Source organism: Crotalus tigris, unplaced genomic scaffold (genome assembly GCF_016545835.1).
Source record: "Crotalus tigris isolate CLP2741 ecotype Arizona unplaced genomic scaffold, ASM1654583v1 scf7180000017585.4430047, whole genome shotgun sequence".
In the NCBI taxonomy this organism is placed as follows: Eukaryota; Metazoa; Chordata; class Lepidosauria; order Squamata; family Viperidae; genus Crotalus; species Crotalus tigris.
Window position 1 is genome coordinate 2,375,888 of NW_024096493.1, and position 16,538 is coordinate 2,392,425.

The 16,538-nt window shown below is 35.9% G+C and overlaps 1 protein-coding gene across 4 annotated transcripts in view; it reads left to right on the forward strand.

Annotated features, from left to right (window-relative positions):
- PRUNE2 (prune homolog 2 with BCH domain) overlaps positions 1-16,538 on the forward strand; it is a 110,851-nt gene that overhangs the window by 12,472 nt on the left and 81,841 nt on the right. For all 4 annotated transcript variants that reach the window (XM_039361252.1, XM_039361268.1, XM_039361274.1 and 1 more), the window contains exons 2-4: positions 8,596-8,700; positions 9,599-9,801; positions 10,411-10,562. In XM_039361252.1, the coding sequence (XP_039217186.1) occupies positions 8,596-8,700; positions 9,599-9,801; positions 10,411-10,562 (460 nt within the window). The remainder of the gene's footprint in view (positions 1-8,595; positions 8,701-9,598; positions 9,802-10,410; positions 10,563-16,538) is intronic.

Sequence of the window (16,538 nt, forward strand, 5' to 3'; positions counted from 1 at the left end):
GAATAAAATTTACAAGCATATGGTATGGAAAAATGCTGACATGTATTTGTTATCATATATTTTAATATGCTGTTAGTGGCACAGATCACCTAGGTTTAAATGTGATTATGAACTTACTTAGTGTAGACAACAGTGTTCAAATGCTAACCGTCTGCGGTGAACTAAAATTCACTCAAGTTCTTTTTGAAGCATTTAATGAAAAAGCAATTAGCCACATTTTTAAGGGTCTTGACTTAAGAGTTTTGCTGAAACAGATTTATGCTAGTAACTGTTTGAAAGACACATCTATAATTAGTTGCAAATGTAGCAGAACATGTAAAATCTTGGGACCTTAGGTGAGGCCAATAACCTCTGTATAAATATTAAAAATATTTTAATATTTCAATGCAGAAAACAATGGAAGACTGGAATAAACCTCTAGCAAAATGGTAACATTCATATTGCTATTAATGTATCATGTTCATATGATATCGCATAACTTCGAATGAGCACTAAGTAAACGCTCATAAATTGGGGATTACCTGTATATTACTTCCTTATTTTTCTATACCACTTTCCTCCTGTTAATTATCAGTTTCAGAGTAGATATCCCCTATTTCACCAACAGCCCACTTTTAAGACAAAATGTGTAGTCATGTTACAGTTTTGCTGTGGTTTCATAATGTTCATCTCATACTCCAGTGGTAATGCTGACCAGAATTTTTCCAGTTAATTTCAAGAATATTTATTTTAACAAACCTTATTAAGTTGGGATATCTTCTTATTTTTTAAAAAGAAGAAACTACTTTTTTGTGAAATAGAATGTCACTGGAAGGGATTTAGACTACCAAATCCAATTCTTGCTCAAAGCAGGAATCCAAAATAAAATATCCCTGACAGTTATTTGTCTAGTCTCTGAATACATCTACTGCAGGACAATTAAGCAAATCCTTCTGTAATTATTTTTACAGTCAAACCTCTGTTTCTATTGGGAGACTTTTCCTCACATTCAGTTGGGATCTGTCTTCCTGTAACTTCAAAATTAAAGACGTTATTCAATGTTTTACCCTCTGGAGAAACAAAAGACATGTTTTTGACTTATTTCCTTCTGGTCACCTTTTTGCAAGGTTTTGAACAATTTTTCAGTTTCTTTTCATAAGGCTTAGTTAAGAACTTCTTGTTGTTTCCCGTGGCTGCTCTATTACCTCCTATTTTTATTCAGAATTTCAATCCCTGGTGCAACAGAGGATAGTAGTCATTGAATTGGGATGAGCAAACAGTTTCGGGCTAAGCACCACACTCATTTTTATGTACCATTTTCAGAGATGCATTTAAAAAGGGGTTGGGGGGAAAGGTGGCAGGGTTTAGATTTAGAGCAAAAATGGAGATTAAAATCTAATAATCAAATACAGGAATAAACACAATATTCTCTTCTGACAGATGCTTTTAAAAAGCCCAGCAGAATAATGAGATAGGATAGTAGATTCTGATATATGATTTTCCTGCCCATTGGCCAACATTTATTGTTCTAAAATAGATATTAAATTTCTATGAATTTCTACTTATAGAATTCCCAAAATGTAAACTGTCCTTTAATTATTAATATTCCTGCTTAATATTTTAGAGAGAAGGCCCAGTTAATTCAGGGATTGTTTGTTGATTCTAATAACCAAGCATCCTACACCACTTGCAAAATAGAAATCGGTTTTGTAGCTCTAAAGCAGTGTTTCCCAAACTTGACAATTTTAAGGCATGTGGACTTCAACTCCCAGAATTCCACAGCCAGCGTTGCTGGCTGTGGAATTCTGGGAGTTGAAGTCCTTATGCCTTAAAATTGTCAAGTTTGGAAAACACTGCTCTAAAGCTTCAAAGGCCATCGTTTAACAAATAAAACACCAGAGAGCAATATGCCAATAAAGTTTGGTTTGGCTCCAATGACTTAGTGAAGAGCAGGCCTTCATAATTCATAGAGGGGAAAGGGTCACACTGCTACATTAAAAGATTTGTTGGCCACTAAAGCACAGTTGGCAGGCCAATCAGTTGTTCAGAGGGTAGTGGAGAAGCAATAGCAATGGAGCTGGCAGTGTTGGTGCTGGAAGTGCTTTGCAGTATGTCTTTCAGGGTGGAGGTGATTGTGAAAGCCTAGGCAGTGGCCACAGATCCTTTTTTTTTTAATTTTAGACCAACAAAACAAAACAAAACACAACAAAACATTACACACATACACACGTAATATATCCTTTTTTGTTAACAGCAGTTTGTAACAGTACTCTTCTATTCTTTACATTTGCCCCCCTCTTTCTTCTTTGAAATATTTGTCCTTATTGCCCCATTGTTTCTTATTTACGTTTTTCTTCTTTCATATTCTACTACTTACTAAGAATCCAACATTATTCATTGTAGTAACTCTCATATTTTTTATAAGACTCGACCGGAATTCCATCTAGGCATGGTGATCATACAAATATTCTCATAATCCACATCCACTAACTTCTTATATACCTTTTTTTTTTTAAAAAAAATTCACGTTAATTATTATTTAGTGCATATACTGTTTTTACTCTAATACTATTTCCAACATTAAAATTCACCCCTTTTCATCCAAGTATATTGATTTAATTTTATTTTTCTTTGACATATATAATAATTCCTCCTTTCTTGTTTTATGCTAATATTGTGTATAATGTTTCTAAATTTTACTTTCTCTAGTAATTTTCTATAATCCTATTTTATATAAACTTCCTAAAGATACATCACATCTACATCCAATTTCCTTAAATTGTTAAACGTTTAAACTCTTTTTCTTGATATATTTAATCCATTAATATTTACAGAAAAGAGCTTAATTACGTCTCCCATTTTTAACTTGATCTATTTTTTTGTTTTTATTTTTCTTTGATGAAGATCTATTAGAGGAAGTTGATCGAGAGTGAGACATACAAAAGTTACAAGAAAGAGAAAGGTTAGAAACAGAAGCAGAAGGAAGACTTATAGCGACAAGAAGTATAAAACAAAATAAAAACAAAAAAATAGGCCACAGATCTTTTTTGATGGTGACATTTGGCTGCAGTAGACTGGTTGGGTTTTCAAAAAATACTGCAAGCTATACAAAGCTGCTTGGAATATGTTGTGTAGGTCTGGTTTAGAGGAATGTGTAGATACTCTCAAGAAGGACTGAAATTAAGGCAAGGAAAGGAGGAGGCATGAGAAAGAGAATAGTCCTTACTTGGTATAAGAAACGTCTTTGACTTTCAAGATTCTGTTATTATACTCTGCCATAATACATTCCTGTGTTCCTTGCACTGTCTGTTTGCTTACCTGGCCTATCTCAAAGAGCTGGCACTTGGTGATTGCATCCATTATGAGAATGTTTTTATTCAGTTGGAAACTCTTCCAAGTTTTAGAAGGTGGTACTAGTGTGGAATGCAACACCTCACCATCTAATTGAAGAGGGATTGAAGAAAAATACTCTGCCAATCCATTGTTATCTATGTAAATTGATTACTTTTCTTGCTATCTTCTATAGAGCAAACCTTGATCAATCAAGTCTTATAATTCTATAAGCAAGTGAAAACTGCATCAACACAAGAAATCAGAAAAAATGTGTTTAGGTACATATACCAACAACAATTTAATAAATAGCTTAAAGTGGGTGAAGCCATCTCACTGTGAGAACATGATCTCTGAGGGACTTGCCAAAACTCAGATTTATTTTCTAACCTTCTCTCTTGCATTTTGCTCATTCAATATACCCTATTCATTCCATGGCAACAATTTGAGATAGGCCAGGTCAGGAAACAGACATCACAAGTTATACTAAGACTCTATAGATATAAACTAGAATCTTGTAAGTCTAAATAATTTCTCCTTCCCTTTTTCTTATATCAAAATGTAGTGCCACCCCCATAGGGACTGCTTAAGTCTGGACCCACCCAACCTCGTCTCCAAGTGGCCACCAGCCCAAAGAGGTCTCTCACATTGGCGCCTCTGCCTAACAGGGCATGTAACATGGTGGTATTCAGTTACGATCGGCAGCCACACACATGGGGCAGTGATGGTCACTTCTCTCGACGGTGACTCACTTGGGATGGTGGTGGTTGATCTCAGCCAATAAGAACTTACAGGAAGATGGTAGTCAATCTCTAATGACAACAACTTGCCTAGAACGATGTTAATCAGCCTCTGGTGATGACAATTTGCCTAGAATGATGGCAGTCAGTCTCTGATGACAGCAACTTGCCTAAAGCAATGGTAGCCAGTCTCTGGTGGCAACAACTTGCCCAGGACGATGTTAATCTGTCTTTCATGACTACAACTTGCCCAGAATGATGTCAACCAATCTCTGGCACTAGCAGAGGCCTCCCTTATCTGCTCTCCTCACCACTCTCTGACCTCACTCCATGTAATCCCTTTTTATCTCCCCCAGATGATCCTATAAAAGAAAAACCCCTTACCTCCCACTAAAACTTTTCCCTGACTCTTCTTCCGCTTAACTTACTCCAGTAAAGAAAAGAAATTAAAGCTCCCTAAATTGCCCTCTCTCCCTCTCTTCATCTGGCCTGCCCGTAATGAAAAAGAAAGAAACAATAAAACTTCATCTTCCCCCCCTTTCTCTCTTGCCTGCTTCAAGCAAACAGCTCCAACCAGCCACCCCCCCTCTCCCTGTCCTGCTTCCAGCAAACGGCTCCAGCAACTACTCTCGCTCTCTATCTCTCCCTGCCTGGCCTGCTTCAAGCAAACAGCTCCAGAAACTACTCTCACTCTCTCTATCCCTTCCCCTTTCGTCCGGCTTGCCTGTAACAAAGCAAAAAAAGCAAATGCGAAAACCCCAGCTTCTTACTCTCTCTTCAATCAGCTGGCTCAGAATGGCAAGCTCCACCAAACCTTCTCTCTTCCTCCCTTCTATCGGCTTCCTTCTCCTTTTTCTTCTCTCCTCCGAGCCCCAGCCCGCTACCAGACCCATGGCAGCTGCCGGAGCTCCTCATCTTCCTGCCTAATCAGCAGGGCTCCTGCAGAGCTTCTTAGCTGGCCCCATTCTCACCCCAATTCCACTACAAAAGCAAGACAAGACAGGACAATCATGAATATCTTTCTCACTCTTTCCTGTTTCCTTAGGCTAACCTTTTGTTTCACTAAAAATCCCCACATATTTTTTCCAATGTCTGAATTCTTCTATTCCTTTCCTTGCTTTTACACAGCCATTTCTATCTCGCACACAGACACAACATACATACTGTATATTGGAGATGGAAACATGTATGGCATAAATATTTTGAGAAAGAAAAACTAGGTGAGTCTAATAGTCACTGCTTTTGAATTGATGCTTTCTATTTTTTTAGTAAAACTTGCCATTATTGTTTTCCCCAGCTGTTACAAGTCAATTGTTACCGTAGGATTACTCTACATCACAGTGAATTTTTTTTTGCAAAACTAGAAAGAAAATTCATGAGTTAAGATTTGTCTGTGCAACATCTCATTCCCTTTGTGTGTGAATTTATAGAACTATGGGAATTCATGCTAAGCAACATAATTGCCTTAGAATGTTTTATTTGAACACATAGAGAACATTTCATATTTGAAAGCATGGGGAAGACAAAAGGAACTTGAATCCTACTACTGTTTCCCAAATCATGAGCACCTAAGTAGTAGATTCATAACTAAATTATGAAAGCTTGCTTATCTGAAAGACAAGGGAGAAGAAATATTTTCAAAACATTGAATTAATGAGATAGGTAGGTAGGTAGGTAGGTAGAGGTAGAGATAGAGATAGAGATAGAGATAGAGATAGGCAGGCAGGCAATAGGCATGCAGAGTTGGGAAGGAAAATAAAATGGAAATTTTAGAGAGTTCAATTTTTGAGGAGGAAGAATAATACATGCTGGGCAGTGTGACACAAGCAGAGGTTTTGTTCCATGTTGGATCACGATGAGATGGTGTTACTAGCTGCTGAAAAGTGAATTGAGTGGGGTGTGTTAAAAGAGAATATGCATGCATTACAGCAACTTTTTTGATTACTTGGTTTATGAAAGATTTATAACGTAATTGCAGTAATGTCTTTGTTTTATAATCAAATAGAGACAAGGTAACAGTCTGTTTGATTTTTTTTTTTTGCAATCATAAAGGCTGAAAATATTCTTTGTTATAAAATGTCACTTTTTTGTTTAGATCTTAATAAAACTCATACATTTGCATTCATTTGGGTATGTATTCCATTTATCTCATGGCAGAAACTAAGGCATTTCAGAGTGAACTAGGGATGGGCATTGGGAGTGGTTCTAGGAGATATTTTATTCCTTTGTTTAATAAATTAGTATACTCCCCCAATTTACACTTAGGTGGCTTAAGATGTTATGCTCCTAAGTTGAAGTTGTTGAAAAATAAATTATCCTACAAGGATTAATTATATTTTATTTTTGAAAACTTGAACTAATTTCACCATTCTAGAAACCTGAGAATGTAGATGCTAATGTGAAGTATTCTAGAGTAGATGAAATAAGAGTGGTGCTAAATCTTTTAGTGGATTTTGTTATGACAAAGTAATTTTGCATCCTCTGTATGGCTATCAATAGAAGGACTAGTTCTTACTTTATATAAGTGTACAGAAATGGTATACAGCTGATTGCCATGCTATCATATTTTGTGTAATTTATTGACAAATGTTATAAAGAATTATTAGACATTGGTACATGTTCACAATAGATATACTTAATATCTCTGGGAGAAACTGTTAACCAGATATGCTTACAGTCTGCAGAAATGGCTACTGTATAATCAATTTATTACCTCATTTCTATTATTCTCATAACATTTTATTTTGCTATATTAAATCAAAGAATAACTATACTTGATTTTTTAAAATGAGACTGTTTGATGTCTCATCAGCACTTGTCTTTGATCACTTTTTAACAACTGCATTATTTGACAAACATATTCTGAACAGCCTAATTTTCTAATACTGTATTACTTCTTTTTTATAGAGAATGATATTGATAATATATTTTTTACATCTTTACAAAGGTATGCATGAAGCTGCAGAAATATAGTGGGCAGACATATTTCTTTCTCATCTTTTTTACAGAAAATTTAAAATAGTTAGGAATGGATGTGCTTTTTTTCTTTAGACATATATTACAGTAGTTATTTCAATATCTCCACTATGTCTTGCACCATTAATTGTTATACTTAATGTTTTCTTCTGAATCTGGTTAGTTTGCTTCAAGCCAGGTCTACTTTGACTTTTGTAATATTTTATGATTTGGCCTGTCCATATGGATTTTTTCTTCTTAGCTTAATTCATTTAAATCACATATTTACTAAGTAACATTAATGCAATATGCAAAAACATTTATGGACGTGGGTATAATCAGAGGGAGTAAACTCTAAATTACCTCTGTGAAATAGTAAATCCCCAGGCATATGTAAAATCAAGAGCAGCACTTATTTTTTTCTCACTCCACTCACAGAAGTTATTGAAGAATTTGATGGTGAATAAAAATATAAATAATTTTTAAAAAAGAAAGCATTGAGAATAAAGGCTACAGTAGTTGAACAGAAGCCTGGAGGTGGAGTATTAAAAAGTAGTTATCCAAAAATAAGGAATATTGGGAATAAGTTTCTATTTATTCAGATAGCAAAATTTAAAATACCTGGCATATTCCTGTGTTCCAGCCAGCCAATCAGGATTAATGTTTCATATATTTATTGACCATCCCTTATAGAACTGACCATATTCTGTGCCCACTGTACATTCTCAGTATGTACTGAGCTACTTTATTTTATGTGGGTAGTTGACCCCTAGTCCTCATCTCTCCAATAGCTAGATGTTTAACAAACCATGGCTGCCTGTGCATGGGGATACAGTAGTACTTCGGTACTCAACTGCTTTGAAACTCATAAATTTGGTACTCAATGCATTTTGACATTAACATTTTGTCTCAGTATTCATCATTTGTTTGGTACCCAATGTACAAGCTAAAACTTGTCAGTATCAGCTGCCTTGTAGCTCACTACATTATTCCTTAGGGTAAACATTTGTTTGGTACCCATTCTTTTTCCTACTCATTGCACCTCCCAGAACTAATTCTTGATGAGTACCAAGATACCATTGTAATGGGGAATTATAGTCTGTTTATAACTAGAAGCATACACGATAAGTCCCTGACATAAAAAAGAAGAGAGAGGATATAGCAGGGATGTCAAACTGCCAGCCCATGGGCCAGATGCGTCATGCCAAAACCGCGCCCATCCCATTGCTGGCAATGGAAAAAAAATCACGATACGTCATGACACGTCACATGACATTGCGAGTTTGACACCCCTGGAATATAGGAATGACTTGGATTATTTCTGCTTGTTCAGTGCTGGTCTGTGACTGTAATAAAGGTTGTTCTATGTTCTTTGCTTGTTCATATAGATAGAACTATAGTTTCTCTAACATTTGAGCTGGGCTTCCACCTTTGTTATATCATTTCTAGTCTCATATGTACCAAGCAGCAAAGATGGCCTGCTACTATCTAATAAATAAATTTGGGGTTTGGGGTTTGTTTGTTTTTTGCTGTTTCAAGAAGTAACCTATATCTGCATTCCTTAACCACTTAAAATTGACTTTTGTTTTAGAGTCGCAATAAACATTTGGATAAAGTACATGTAGTCCTTGGAAAGAAATCCTGTGATTTGGATTCACTTATTTCTGCTTTAGCTTATGCCTACTATCTTGAAAAGGTAAATATTTTGTATGTCATTATGTCTCAATCATTGTAATTCCATTATCATATAAATATTAGTCATTTATATAATAGCAAAACTGATTTAACGACTGTGAACCATTGCAAGGCTATTTGTTTTAATCTCTGATGTTTGTCTAATAACTGTAGCACCATTATCCCAAAATTATTTTACATATATAATTTGTATAAATCTAGAATTCTGCTCTAACTATTCCATATAGTTTTCCTTATAAACTGTTTTTATACTTAAAATATTTGTTGCATAGAGATTCATTTTGCTTACCCACACATACCCACTGAGTAAAACTGCATACTTTTGGTGGATGCATACAAGTTTTTTTTCCTACTCCTTCCATTAACTATACAACTGAAAAGAAATTTGCTGTCAAAACTGATCTCCCAGGACTGGTATAGTATCTTTTTTGGGCCTCTTGGTTTGGCCCATAGATATATCTATGAACCAGGTCACTAGGGTTTGTTCAATAAATCTTGTTTAAAATAAACCATAATTTATCATTATATGTCTATTTTGTGCATTTAGAGTAAAATTGTATCTTAATATATTTATTGTTGGAGAAAAAATCTTTGGTTACTTTAGAATGATATGATTTTATCAGACATGAGCACTGGGTGCTTTAATATTCATGTATTATAATAAACCTATATTGTACTGTTTTTATTCATGAAGATGCTTGCATAATATCTATTCCACTTCATCTGTTTCTGGGCTGGAAAAAATGTCAACTATAAAGTTGCAGTGAAAATTTTTCCTAGGAATCAGACATTTCTCATGGAAGTGCAAACTTGATTCAGGGTGTGGTGTCAGTTCATAATGAAACTGTTATCCTCACCATTGGAGTGCTTTCTAATTTCCAGATATTCTCTTGATGTAGGTCAGTCCACCTAACATCGTATGTTTGCCAGTACTGAATATAACAAGAAGAGAAATCTGCTACCACCCAGAAACTAGATTTATTTTGGAGGAGCTGAATATCCCAGAGTCTCTCCATATCTTCCGTGATGAAATCAATTTGTATCAACTGAACAGTGAAGGGAAATTGCTTCTTACTCTGGTGAACAGCAGTACATTGACAAGGTATCATCCTGAATTCCTTATTCATCGTTGTTGTTGTTGCTGTTGTTGTTATTATTATTATTACTATTATTATCAAACCCTGCTTGAATAGATTCATGTAGATCCCAAAGGTGCTTTTTCAAACAACTATGACCTGGATGATGGAGAATCTCCATAGACATATTCATGTACTTCTAGACATCTTCTTTCCTTGTAGTTTATCTTATTCTTGGATAAATTACTGGTTACTTTATTTTGAAGCTTTTGCATCACAAAATGATGCATGACATTTCAGTTGGAATTAAGTGTGCAACCTAAGTTAAATGTCCATTTTATAAAAATGGCATCAGCAAAAGGAGAGGAGTAGCAACACTAAGAGTAATATTTTTCTTTCCTACTGTAGGTTTTTTTGGGGAAAAAATACCTTATCTTAACCTGGAATGTCCTTTAAGGGAACATTTGCCTCCAGCTTTTACTAGGTTTTCACACAAAAAGTGTACTAATTTGTAACAGGGTATTTTTTTGCATGATTGGTGTAGTGGTTAAAATACCAGACCAGAAACTACTTGTACAGAATGAAATTATGAGCAAATGAAATTATGAGCAATTTTTAACATTTTTCTTTTATAGCGAAGATAAAAATTTAGAATCAGCGGTTGTCAAAGTCATCCTCCCTGAAGAGCAAAATGAGTTGTTAGGATCTGCTTCCTGTCTTGTAGCAAAAGAGCTTGCCCGAAAGGCACCAGAATTAATCACTCAGCAACTGGCTCATCTCCTCAGAGGTGAGAGATGATTCTTTATATTAAATACTGAAAAGTTTAATGGAGTGTTTCTGGATCCCCTCATGCAGTCAGACTGTGATCCATTCCCTGGTTAACAATCCTTTTAAAAACCCGAGGAAGCTGCTAGAAACAAGCAGGGTGTAAAGCAGGGGTCCTCAAACCTGGCCACTTTAAGACTTGTGGACTTGTGGGAGTTGAAGTCCACAAGTCTTAAAGTGGCCAAGTTTGAGGACCCCTGGTGTGAAGAGTTTGTCACATATTATGCAGAATATTAAAAGTAGGCATGGCTGGAGTGTTTGCTGTATTGTTAGATACCAGTGTTACGTGAAGGCAGCTGCAGGTAAGAACCAAAGTATCTCTCATATAGCTCTATTTTTGATATATGTGGGATTAAGGAAATAATGCCACAAGAAGTGTAATACAGGTTGTCCTAAATTTACAACCACAGTTGGAATCAAGGTAGTTGTTAAGTGAGCCATGCCCAATTTTATGACCTTTTTGCTGTGGTTGTTAAGCAAATCACTGCAGTTGTTAAGTGAATCATACCATTGTTAAGTAAATCTGGCCCCCCTCATTGATTTTGCTTATTGGGAGCTGGCTGGAAAAGTCATAAATGGTGACTACATAACTCATAACTAACCAAAGAGAGAAGCAACCTAGAACTAAGGAGAAATTTCCTGACAGAACAATTAATCAGTGGAACAGCCTGCCTCCAGAAGCTGTGAATGCTCCAACACTGGAAATTTTTAAGAAGAGACTGGACAGCCATTTGTCTGAAATGGTATAGGGTTTCCTGCCTGAGCAGGGGGTTGGACTAGATGACCTCCAAGGTCCCTTCTAACTTTATTATTATTATTATTATTATTATTATTATTATTATTATTATTATTATTATTATTATTATTATTAATTATTATTACATGCCGGTTGCTGGATGCCTGAATTTTTGATTGCATGACCATGGAGATGCTGCCATGACTTTAGTAAGTGCAAAGACTGGTTATAAGTCATTTTTTTCCAGTGCTGTTGTAACTTTGAATAATCGCTAAACAAATGGTTGTAAGTTAAGAACTATATGCATGATGCCTTTGAACAGTTATATTAATCTACATTTGTCTGCCATTCCATTTTGACAACTTGTGCCGATGCAGAATTTCTTTAATACGTAAAGTCATACCATTATACTTCAATTAACCCTTGAAATGTTATAGGATGCTATGTTAGCTTTCTCCTCTTATGGATTAAATTAATCAAAAACATTTTTTTTGAAAGTTGAAATAGCCAAAGTTAAGGAATTTGACGACACCGATCCAACTTTGGAAGTAAACTGTTACTTATTTTATTCTTCCCACCCAAGATTACAAAATTGAACATTTCCTCCATGCTGCTTATGATATTATTGTCTATGCACAGTGTTTCTTCCCAATTCAGATAGAATCGGCAGAGAGATATCAGCAAAACTGGCAAATGTTTCTGCATGGTGATGATGTATGTGTCCAGTAGACATACAGATTATATGAGTGGAAAAAAATAAGACAGAGGATGTTGGGCCATTTCTGCAATAAGTAAAATAATAATTAATTTTAGAAGCATAGACATGAATAAGTGAAAAACTTACCAAATGAACGCAAATATACACATCCCAGGATACTGTTGCAGGATCCAATCTAGGTTAGTTACCAGGACCAGAGATTTAGTCTTCAGAGCTTTTGGACTTCTGCTGGAGCTCATCCTCAGGAAACTTCTCTCTAACAGAGCATGTGCTTCAGGCTATTCTATGCATCGTATTTATGTGGTGCCTAGTTGTGTGTGGCTTTTTTTTTAATCTGAAAAACTTACCTTTTAAAAAAGAAGTGTGAGAAGAACATCACTGAAAAGCAAAGACAAGACTAAGAATATACAATAATTGCCATAATTTTACCAGCCCTGCAAGATACTTTTTCTCTGGAAAATTAGAGTCACGGGAGGTTAAAAAGGGAGCCAAGGAATTGCTTAACTTATTCTGGAAACTTTGCCTTCATTTTGAAAAGATTTTGTTCGGGAGTTGCAAAATTTGATTTGTTCCAGAGAATAGCATAATTACATTCACTGTATGATTACTATTGAGCTAAATCATGTTAAGAAATTGAGCAAGCTTTGGTACGGAAGAAGAGCAGTACTGAAGCTGCAGCAAATACAGGAAGCAATGTAATCAAATGAGTGAACAGACTTAAGAAAAATGGACCTTCTTCCTCTGCCTACACAATTTACATTCACAAAAATAAACATATGAATCAGTATGATTCAGAAAAATAAGCACAGAGATGGGGCTTGCCTGCCATTGCCACAAGCAATGCTGTAAACTAAGAAAATAATCCAATATAATATGTGCAGAGGTAATTATTATGTGAGGTAGGTTTCATATTTAAAGTATTTTTTTTTAAGCTCTGTTTTTCAGTGGCACTCTTGCCAATTCTCCATCTACGCAATAAATTAATTCTTCCCAGTAGACTCCAGCAAAACTGCCTCAAGATTCACTATACTTCAAGACAGGCTCTGCTGTTACTTGAGCTCTGCTTCAGTTTTGGATTTATGCCAGAAGCAAACAATTAGAAAACCTTCTGGAGACCTGAACCTGTAACATCTTATTTCCCCAGAGGTGGCTACTGCAGAACTCTTGCCAAACTGAGGACCCATTAAATTGCTGAATCATTACATTTTTGGCTGCAGCCAGCTGTCAAGGATATCATTTGGTAACTGATTGTCAAGTACCTTGAGCCATTGCATTCTCTTCTGTTTGTTTATATAAGGCCATAAAGGATGCCACAAGGTGCACAGATTGTAACATAAATAAAACAAATTTAAGTGAGGAAAATATTATTACAGTACAAGTAAACTGTAGAACAAACAGGACATACAGCTGTCAAATAATATGACAGAGACTGCGTTATTTTTTTTTTAGCAGCTTGTACCGAATATATGTGTTAAAAATGTTTTTTTTAAAGAGCTTGGGAAGACAACCTACATGTTTAAAATGTGAAACAGATTCACAAAAGATGTTTAACTTTTTCTATATGGTTATAAAAACAGCTGAGAAATGAGCTCGGAGAAGGACCTAGGCTTTGGAACAAGAATACATCTGTGGGTTGTGGAATTGTTAAAGAAAAATGTGTGGAAGTCATTCCTTAGAAAGTAGGAACAGAAAGTGGACACCAAAATTAAAAAAAAAAAAGAACTTAAGATCTTTAATATTTTGGGAACAAGAAATAAAAAGAACTACAGATTCTATTTTACTGTGTTGTAAAGATATTAATGACTAGAATTACTCTGTGACTGTTAAATTCACCTGGCATGCTGATAACCTAGTCTGCAAGGTACCAACATTCCAGGATTATGGTGTAATTTCACTTACATACTTATACTCATTCATTCGTATTTGCATAACTACCCATCTAACAAAATGTGACTGTGGGTAGTTCACCAAAATTTTAAACTAATAATAATATAAAAAACAATTATTGTAACTAAAATGTAATATTACAATTAAAAAAGGCAAGGGGAGAGTGACAGATGGAGTGTGACCTTGGACCCCCAAGCCTGATGATATAGCCAAGTCTTCAAGGGTGTGAAAAGTTAACAGGAATGGATCCTGACTGATCCATAAGGAGAGGCACCTTTGCAGGAAAGTCCACCTCTGGGGTCCTGCCAGATGTAGCTCTTTAGCAGACAGGATCTGCAACATATTCCTTCTGCCAGATTTGATGGGATGGGCAGATGTAATTTGGAAGGGGCAGTCCCTCAAATAACCTGGCCCAGGCCATGAAGGGCTGTAAAGATCAAAACCCGGACGTTGAATTGAACCCAAAAATTGCAATTTAATGCAATTTGTGAAGCAAGGGTACAATGTGTGCCATTCTAGCTGAAGCTTCTGGATACTTTTCAAGGGCGGACCCATGTAGAGTATATTATAATAGTCCCTACTCACATCCTGGAAGATCACCAGGGAATAAGTGACTATGAGCAAAGATTCCCAATGTAGGAACCGGCACAACATAAGGCTATGCAAAGTCCTCTCTGGTATGACTGCTACCTGCTCTTTGAGCAGGACACTTGACTTGAGAAGAACTTCCAAGTTGCATATCAGGATTATAATGGGGCAGTGCAACTCCATCCAGAATCAAAGTTGATGTAGTACCAGGAACGGAAAGCCCCCAAATCTAGAGCCACTCAGTCCTGAAATACGATTGATGGCAAAAAAAAAAAAAAAAAAGCAGAAGAGGTTGATGTCTTTCAGCTATTGCTTTGGGACTTATATAAGTTGCTCTAAGAAGTTGCACTTGGGTTAGTACAATTTGGTTGGTGTGTTCAAACTGGTTCCATCTATATTTTTGTCAGTCTCCAGCTATGAGATCTTAGAGCACTCCTTCACACTTTTGGGGGGAAACCTATGGGATGGCAGATTAGGCTGTTAGCCCCTATTACTGAGATTTGAAATACTGTACGTTATGGTGTTCAGTGCATACATTGCACTCACATGGTAGGCAGTAATAATATTTATCCCTCTCCCTGTACCTTGCTTGCAGTGGAACAATTACACAACAAAAGATTTATAGTTACCAATGCGATCGCAAGTAACATACAATGTAAATTTCTATTTTTTAATAGATACTTAAAAAAAACTAGATTATTTGATCCAGTGTGGTAATTAGAAACCCTAGTTTTGTAAAATAAAAATCCATTAGACCAGTGGTTCTCAACCTTTTTAATGCCGCGACCCCCAACCGGTCGTAAGTTGAGGACTACTCAACTGGTGCAGCACTGTTTGCAGAATGGGACTTTTGGTGGGCTCAGCAGGGCAGAGACAGCCTGGACAATTCCTATTGGCTTTTGAAAGCCAATAGAATTAGACTCTATTCAAGAGAGTCTATTCTATTGGCTTTCAAAAGCCAATAGAATAAAAGGGAGTAGCATAGCTAAGGAAATGGAGAAAAAATGGCGGACTGCGTTGTTTGGCGACCCCCGTGAAATGGTTGTTTGACCCCAAATGGGGTCCCGACCCACAGGTTGAGAACCACTGTGTTAGACTCTAATTTCTATTCCTCTTTTATTTCTGCTGTGCCTTGCCCACAGCCCTTTCCATCTCCTGCTCAACTCACTCCTATCTTGCTTGTTTGCCTGCTAATAACAATAGTTCCCCACTATGACAATGATGTCATGATGTGCCTTTCCTGAGCTAAATATCTTTCTCTAGCCCCGCTTGAAGCAAGATTTGGGCTGGAAAGGGAGAGTGGCAGAAGGCAACATTATAGGAACCATCTGGCTGGTTAAGTAAGAGAAAAGTAGAACAAGTAAGTTTGGATGCTTCTTTGCATCCTCTCTGCTGCCTGATGGTACAAAGTCATCTAGCCCAAGAATTTATATCTCACCTTAACTGATATTCTAAACTTAGTTGCCAAAAGCTGGTGTGCAATTATTGCTCAATTCACTCTCAATAACAGATTTACATTGTATTGACAAGTAATAAATTAAAATAAAATTAATTAAATCATGGTACTATGGTTGTATTGAAGCAGTTTTCTTTATCTTCTTTATTATGTACAGTTAAGCTCACAAATCAGTGTGGATATTCTTGTCAGCTTTAATTCTAAAGTAATGAGCCTTTGTTGTTTTACTTGGTAATTTGAATATGATAGTTTAAACTATTTGATATTATCTATTTTTTCTTTTTTCTTAGCTTATTTCTCAGAACATTATCCAGTAGAGGGAGTTGGATAATTTTGGCCTTTTGATTTGTAACATAGTTTAAACTGTCTAAAGCCATTTTGGACATCAATGTTCATTTATAAACAATGATAACCACACCATTTCAGACTTTTATATTTGTAATTACTTAGAGACCAGTTGATATGAAACCATAATTTATGATCACTATTGCATCATTCAAAAATCTGGGCAATATCGTAGATATTATTAGACATAGCAAAATGAAAGCACTGC